Source organism: Helianthus annuus, chromosome 16, assembly GCF_002127325.2.
Source record: "Helianthus annuus cultivar XRQ/B chromosome 16, HanXRQr2.0-SUNRISE, whole genome shotgun sequence".
Classification (NCBI taxonomy): Eukaryota; Viridiplantae; Streptophyta; class Magnoliopsida; order Asterales; family Asteraceae; genus Helianthus; species Helianthus annuus.
In genome coordinates, this window is record NC_035448.2 from 130,610,943 (window position 1) to 130,619,705 (window position 8,763).

Sequence of the window (8,763 nt, forward strand, 5' to 3'; positions counted from 1 at the left end):
ACAAAGCTACACCCTTGGTTATAAACACGTCTTATTACGGTCAAAGTTCTATATAATAACTTCAAGGTTATGTAAGACTGATTCAAATAAAACATGACTAAAAAACCCAAAGTTTAAAATACAACTAAAGCAAGTTTTATAAAATAAAAAAATATTATAAAATAGAAATTCCATATAACATATCAACTATGTTGATTTCTTATAAACTCTACACTAGTCAAAAGTTTATTGAGATGCTTAACATGCCTCTTATAGTAAGATGTGAGTATATCGATCACAAGTTCTCTTGTTCAGTTTGTGTGCGAGGCAAACAGGTCAAACCCGAACAAGAGCAACCCAACATGTTACGCGATTGTGTAAATATATAATACAATGCCCAAACAATCAAATGCAGTTATTATACTGTGAACTATCGAAACAAAATGAAACAATGACCATATTCTACAAAATCTGACTTATTTTCCTCAATGAAATGGCCCAAGTAAACCACAAAAGTCAAACACAAACCATATAGTTCAGTGAGAAGCAACTGTAGCAGGCTCTGCCTTGCAAAATGCTTCCCAGTCAACTTGTTTCAATGATTCGAGCCGTTGTTCCAATGTCACAAACCCCACTTGAGGGGTCACAGTGCCGCTAGTCCCAGCTCTGTAAATCAAAACTATGCTCTATCCCATGTCATGCCCATGAAGTTTTCCTGTCAGCAAAACTCCCAGGGGCATGAACAGTGATTTTCCCTGCGAATCACATCAGAGCCTCAATAATTAACTACCTAATTAATTACCAATTGCTGCGACTATAATCTAACCTTGCGTTTTAATGATTTCCCGAAGGCTTTACACCCACTTCTGCCACCCGGATTTTCCTTCTTCAAGTGCACCTAAAAGTTCACGACTGTCGTATGCAGCTAACAAGCTCTCTGCAACCCAAGGAAGACCGTCTTCTAAGATTTCTCGACCTTCAGAACTGCCAACGTCATAATTTGTTAGTTAAGTTTTGGATGGGTTTTCTTTCTAACCTACACTAACATATCTCTACTGGGAACCAGATGGCATGGTTTAACTATAACGCTGTGTTCCAGAGATTTACTTAACAAGGGGAGAGGAGGGGAGGGGAAGGAAAATGGTGTTCCAGAGATCCACTTAACAAGGGGAGGGGAGGGAAAATGGGGTTTTTTTTGCCTGAAAATAGTCTTTCCAATTTGGAAAGACATGGAGGGGAGGGGAGGGGAGGGGAGGGAAGGGGAGGGATTTTTAACTCGGGAACACACCGTAAGAGTCAAATTATTTGTTCTTTTTTTTGGTTTGTTATCTGAAAACTTCCCACATTCAAATCAAGAGTAAATTGGCTTTAAAAGTTAGCAACCTTGATAGAGTAGCATGGAGAGGATAAGATAGCAAGTCTAAAAGTAACTTTACAGCATCTTTTATCAAGTCCATCCCGCCCTCCAAAAGCTTAAAGGCATCTTGTATACAACATCATAGTTGTTAATAGCGAATAGCGACAAGGGACCTATATGCTACATAGCGAATAGCGACCGCTATTTTATATATAGCGATGCACTAGAAAAAGAATTTTGAAAATTTTTATATGTATATTATATCAAAATACCTAGGTATATATGCTATTTTACATGTATATCTAACAAAAACCTATAAATCCAGCTATTTTATAGCTATATCTAATTGCTATTTACATAAAAAACCTGTCGCTATTCACGCTATTGGTCGCTATGACCCAAATAGCGACACTTGGTCGCTTCGCTACATAGCGCGCTATAGCGGTCACTATAGCCGCTATTGACAACTATGTACAACATTAAAATGAACCGGTAAAGTGCATGATATAACAATTTAGGAAGTTTCAATGTTTAAGCATTTGTAAACACTTGCAACAGCTTTCGACACGTTTGGCTTGTTCAACCCATTTGACCAGTTTTGTTTTTTAACACACTGAAGATAAAATAAAATCCAAATCAACCCATTTTTCGGTAAATGGTTCAAAAGTACCAGCTCTACAAGTATGTATGGAGATGCATACACAGATGACTCAGTAGTTGTGTCAATTGAAACAGAATGGAGAGAGTATTTGGGAACAGAAGTCTTACTTGTATGAAAACCCCTTCTGATTCATTGAGGATGCCAGCACTCCTACATTGCTCACTGACGGACTTTAACAACCCCTCTGTGGAAAGAGCTTTCAAATCCATATTACTTGAGTCAGTTTGTATCACAAAGTCATATTACTTCCATTAAAATTGTCACATTAATAATTAGTGTTCCAAAATTATGATAGCAACAATAATGTTTGTATTAGGAGAATACATGAAACAAAACAATTACACAAGATAAACGTGAAAGAATCAGCCAAGTAAAACCAAAACGCCTAAATAAGAACTCCCAAGGGTTGATGATTAAACTCCTAGGGAAAGGACTGAACCCAATAAATGGCTAACATAGCCCACACTCTCAGCTGTTGAAAACATATTTTCTCGAATTCTAATATAATAAAACCCGGGTGCCCCGATGAAGTGGCTAAACATAGCCCAGGCTTCCATTGCACTCTCAGCTGTTGAAAACAGGGCTCTAATTTCCTCTGCTATTTTTTAACTAATATTGGTTTATCAAGAGAACTGGGCTATTGTACCGTAAGACCCAATTGTTTTTACACCAATATCTCACTCGCTCAGTCATGGCCTAATAAAAACTCTAACACCAAACACACTCAATAAATATGGTGTAGAATTTATCTAATCATGTTGAATTCAGTTACTAAAAAAGGAATTACCTTAAGAAGTTGTGTCTGGCGTTGAAGTGCCATGACATCTCCTTAGGCATCTTCATTTACCACAGCCTTTGTGATGACAACAATATACAAAAAATTCAAACTAAGATGAATAAATGTGCAAATTTAATCACACTTTACAAAATACTATAACTCGCTTACATTGTTTTGAATAAGTTTTGCACGCTGCACCAGCTTTAGAGTGTTTAACGTTTCAGTAGCATAACTGAAAAAGAAAAGTTGATGATTTGTCCTTAAAATCCAAATAAATAAAAAAGCTAGTTAAAGGGTCTCAAGTTCTCACGCAAATAAAAACATAAGAGATATGAACATACCATATAAAGGGTCGAAATTGTCTTCTTCAATCATCTTATTCAGGTCCAATTTCTCAGAAAATCCAACTCCACCGCCCAAAACTCCATCTTTGACAACATTTTCACAAACACCTGGCATGCAAATGGTTTCAGAGGATTAAACGAACTGGTTAGATTATTGGACTTCTGGTGTTGTATTAATGTCAAACTTTTGCCAAGCATGGTGCTTTAACATTCATGGTTTTAAAACTGAAAGTTAGTACATGTGGTACTGGTTTTCATGATAGATTTGGAACAGATGAGATTATATCAGATTGTGCAAACAAAAAAAATTCTAACGTTAGTTGAAAGTTATTCTATTTGACTTTTTAATAGAACACAACCCTTTGTCCTTTTTTTTAAACTCATGGAACAGCAAGCAGACAAACTCAAATGCTAGTGAGTTCCGGATATATTTAATCAGTTTCTAGCAGAATTGTAACATAATAGTTTTTTTAAGGTTAATACTTACACTTCAGATGATAATAGGAGAAACTGAAATGAGCAGCAGGAGCTGAGTTGTAGAAGAGACAACTGCTCTTTTACACGAAAAAAAAAACACGATTTCCTCTGTTCATGTACAGGCCCTTCTTTACCTACAAAATTAAATGATGATTATGTTGAGTATCATTTCCGTTTCCATGTTTGGGTCACTGTTTCTCAGTATATGATAAGCGGGCTGTGTTGATTAAATTCTCAAATCCATCCGTGTTCAACTGAACCCCGAAAAGACCAGTGACTCCCAACTTCGCCAATTGGTGAATTTACATCTAAGTGGTAAGAGATACTTAATTATCATTGATGATATCTGGGACACAGAAACATGGGATGACCTGAAAGTATTTTTCCCTCATGACAACAATGGAAGTCGAATTCTACTCACCAGTCGAATCACGGAAGTTGCTAAGCATGCAACTTCAGATGGATTAATTCATCATTTAGGATATTTGAGCAAAGAAAAAAGCTGGGATCTGTTGTGTCTGATGGTCTTCCAAGGCAACGAGTGTCCTCAATGGTCAATTAAACCTGGAATGCAAATAGCATAAAATTGTAGAGGATTACCACTTGCAGTGGTTGTCATTGCAGAAGTTTTAGCAAAGGAAGCACGGAGTGAAGAGTTTTAGGTGGAAATTGCTCATATGACAAGCTCGTACATTGTTGGTGACCACAATGGTTGTATGGAAATATTGGGTTTAAGTTACAATCATCTTCCTCTGCGCTTGAGAGAGTGCTTTCTTTATCTTGGTGGCTTCCCAGAGGACTATAAGTTTCGGGCACGATGGTTGGTATGGTCATGGGTGGCTGAGGGTTTCATTCAACAAGATGGAAATAGAAACTTGGATGATATTTACCTGATAGATCTAATTGATAGAAATCTTGTAATTGTACGAGACAGGAACAAGTATGGCGGAGGTGTTAAAGCTTTTAAAGTGCATGATCTTATTAGGGAGCAATGCTTGGAAAAAGCCAAGGAAGAAAGATTCATCCTTGAAACAGAAAAACTACGATTTTCTAATGATATAACACCACCATATAAGCCGGTCCGTTTGTTCAATAACAATGATAACATCAATTCATATTCCCCTTATCCGTCCACCCAAAACCTTCGAACTATATTGTGCTTTCGGGACGTTAAATGCGCGAGTGATGCCATTGCACACTGTTTATGTTCCTTTGTGCTACTTAGGGTGTTAGATATATGGAAGTGTGACTTTGATAGTTTTCCCAAAAGCATGGAACACCCTAAGAAGCACAAAGGAACATAACCAGTGTGCAATGGCATCACCCGAGCATTTAACCTCCCGAAAGCACAATATAGTTTGAAGGTTTTGGGTGGACGGATAAGGGAAATATGAATTGATGTTATCATTATTATTGAAAAAACGGACCGGCTTATATGGTGGTGTTATATCATTAGAAAATTGTAGTTTTTCTGTTTCAATGACGAATCTTTCTTCCTTGGCTTTTTTCAAGCATAGCTCCCTAATAAGATCATGCACTTTAAAAACTTTAACACCTCCACCATACTTGTTCCTATCTCGTGCAATTACAAGGTTTCTATCAATTAGATCCATCAGGTAACCCTCTGCAATATCCTCCAAGCTTCTATTTCCATCTTGTTGAATGAAACCCTCAGCCACCCATGACCATATCAACCATAGTGCCCGAAACTTATAGTCCTCTGGGAAGCCACCAAGATAAAGAAAGCACTCTCTCAAGTGCAGAGGAAGATGATTGTAACTTAAACCTAATATTTCCATACAACCATTGTGGTCACCAACAATGTACGAGCTTGTCCTGTGAGCAATTTCCACCCAAAACTCTTCACTCCGTGCTTCCTTTGCTAAAACTCTTGCAATGACAAGCACTGCAAGTGGTAATCCTCTACAATTTTCTGCTATTTGCATTACAAGTTTAATTGACGATTAAAGGCACTCATTGCCTTGGAAGACCATCAGACACAACAGTTCCCAACTTTTTTCTTTGCTCAAATATCCTAAATGATGAATTAATCTATCTGAAGTTGCATGCTTAGTAACTTCCATGATTCGACTGGTGAGTAGAATTCGACTTCCATTGTTGTCATGGGGAAAAATACTTTCAGGTCATCCTATGTTTCTATGTTCCAGATATCATCAATGACAATTAAGTATCTCCTACCACTTAGATGTAAATTCACCAATTGACGAAGTTAGGAGTCACTGGTCTTTTCGAGGTTCAGTTGAACACGGATGGATTCGAGAATTTGAGCCAACACAGCACGCTTATCATATGTCTGAGAAACAGTGACCCAAACATGGACACAGAAATGATGCTTAACATAATCATCATTGAATACCTTAGTGGCGAGGGTAGTCTTGCCAATTCCGCCCATTCTAACAACAGCGACAACATCTAGCTTCTTTGGTTTTCCCAGACACTTGTCTCTTATGAGCTCAGCATCACGATCAAGCCCCACAATGACTTCATCTATTGATTTCTTGGATCTTAATGAACTTGTATAGCTAGAAATAGGGGCAGAAACAGACTGATTTAGAGTTCTTTGAGATGAATCCATACTCATGAAGTCTAGCTTGATGGACTTCAGAGATCTCCTAACATGATCAAGATTAAAGGGCACGGATCTAATGCAATCTCCAATCTCCCCCAATTTAAAAAGTCCAATAGTGGTAATGTTAACACAGGAGACAAACACATCTACGATATACATCGGCTGCGCATATGAGTGTTTTATTCAAATCACTAACCTTTTGGAGGTCATGGTAGATGAAAAGGGTTTGGATCATGGAGCTCAGCTGATCGTAGAGAAGTTGGAATTGAGGCTTTTTCACATACAATTGAGTGGTGGTTGAACAATGGAATGTGGTTGCAGTTAATGAGCTTCTCCATCAACGTCTGGTATGCCATATTGTCTCTGGAAAAACAGAATTAGGTCTTGAGATGAAGATATGAGAAACAATGGTATCTGATCAACTACTACGATGAAAACCCTAAATAATCGGAATGTGAGGAGAGAGATGAAAACCCTAAATCATCATCTTTATTTCCCCCTCCCTTGTGAGAGTGAGACCTGAAATATGAAAATGATTTTAAAATCGAAAACATCATTGTTTGCCTTTTTCATTGGAGAAAAAGGTTTGATTGTTTTTATGAGGGTGTCCGGGGCGTACGCGGGGTGGCCCTTTGGTGAGCCCCTTCCCCGATCGGGAACACCGCCGCCATCAAAGCGGGGTCCCGATTCGGGGTGCTTCTTGTGTGTGTTCACCGATGGTATTTCGCGAGGATCGAGGAAATTAGACCGTTGACAACGGTCGGATTATTTAAAAAAAAAAAAAAAATTCAACTTTTTTTTAAACTAATATAAATACCAAACCACAACCATTATTTTTTATACTCTCCAACCAATCTCATTCTCTATATTTTTTTAAACTCTCCAACCACAACCATTATTTTTTATACTATCCAACCAAACCCCATCCACTTTTTATTTTTTATACACCGAGCAATGGAGAACCGACCCCGTGAGGCCAAGAAAAAAATAAGGGGCGGGTATCGAAACCGTCTCGAGATGGTTCGAGCGGTGCAAATGCTCAACCACAACCCCCTTACGGATACACTTCACAACCCCCGTTTTATTTCCAACAACCTCCACACCCCTCGTTTTACAACACCCAACAACCCAATTTCGGCTATTTTCAAAATTTGCTATCAATGGACGCTCCTCCTCAATCCCCCGCCTTCGACCCATATGCTTATCGTTCTCCACAAGTTCCTTCTACACGAGGAAATGTCGAACGTCCTCTACCTATTGACGAGGACGACGAGGACGATGAGGTAGTGCTCGAAACTCAAAATTTGGGCGACGACGACGAGGAAGATGAATATAATGTGGACGAAGAAGCGGGCAACGAAGAAGACGAGGCTCGAGAAAAAAAAGGGAAAACGGTGAGCGAAAAATGGACAAAAAAACAAGAAGAGGCGTTGGCGAAGGCGTGGGTACATTGTTCTACCAACAAAAAAAAGGGCAATCAACAAAGTCGCGAAAGTTTTTGGGGTAAAATTTTAGAGCACTATAACAAAAGTGTCGGTGGAAGTAACCGGACCGTTCATCAAGTACGGTCTAAATGGAACCCGATGCATTCGAAAATAAACTTTTTCAACGGCCTATACCAACAAGCGGTAAAAATTATATTTTTTTTAACATTGCATATTTTTTATTTTTTTTCTAAGTTCATACTTTTTTAACACTTTCTAATTTTTTTTATTTTATAACATGTAGGATCGCACACGAGCAAGTGGATGTCAAGATCTCGACGTGATGAAAGTCGCGTTAAAAGAATTTAAAGAAAGATTTCCAAGCGGTTTTCAACACCTCGAGGCGTGGGAGGTCGTTCGAAAACACGAGAAATGGGCACAAGTCCCATTGATGGGCGAGGAAGGTGAAGGTTCGGCACATAAAAGAAAGCCCTTTGACGTAGACTTTTCAATCCCGGATATGAACGAAGATCCCTCGCCACAAAGACCACAACGGCGAGACAAGCGTCAAGCTACATCGTCCGAGGGAAGCTCGGCCGAGTTGGCGGCACAATTCAAAGTGTACACCGCCATGAAAGAAGCGAAGCAAGCGGTAGAATTGGAGGCGATCGAATTGAGGAAAAAAAGAGAGTCGGAGGCTCGCGAGCTCATATCGGTACAAATCGAGACGATGAAAAACTACAATTACGATCGAGATATGAAAACCTTCCTTAAGCCGCACGACGATGTTCCGCCAAGTATGTTGCCGATCATCCTCGCCCGAAAGCGAGAAATCGCTAACAAGTACGGGTGGCCATGCGATTTCTAGTTTCAATGTAATTTTTTTTCTAGTTTGAATGTATTTTTTTTTCTAGTTTGAATGTCTTTTTTTTTCTAGTTTGAATGTGTTTTTTTTTCTAGTTTGAATGTATTTTTTTTTTAAATTTAATGAAATGTCTTTTATATAAATTTTTAAACATCAACAAAAAAAAAATAATAATAATTTTGAACTCACCTAATAGGTGAGTGCCGCCATCAAAAAGGGGAATTAGGGGAGTGTATTAGGTGAGTTGACGTGGCACCATGTGATTGGTTAGGTGTAAGATGGGGGACT

General features: G+C 38.6%; 1 protein-coding gene across 1 annotated transcript; it reads right to left on the reverse strand.

Annotated features, from left to right (window-relative positions):
• Positions 1 to 5,826: 5,826 nt before the first annotated feature.
• Positions 5,827 to 6,345, reverse strand: LOC110919586 (probable disease resistance RPP8-like protein 2). Its single transcript, XM_022163859.1, has one exon. The coding sequence runs from the start codon at positions 6,343 to 6,345 to the stop codon at positions 5,827 to 5,829; it is 519 nt and encodes a 172-aa protein (XP_022019551.1).
• Between the last annotated feature and the right edge of the window lie 2,418 nt (positions 6,346 to 8,763).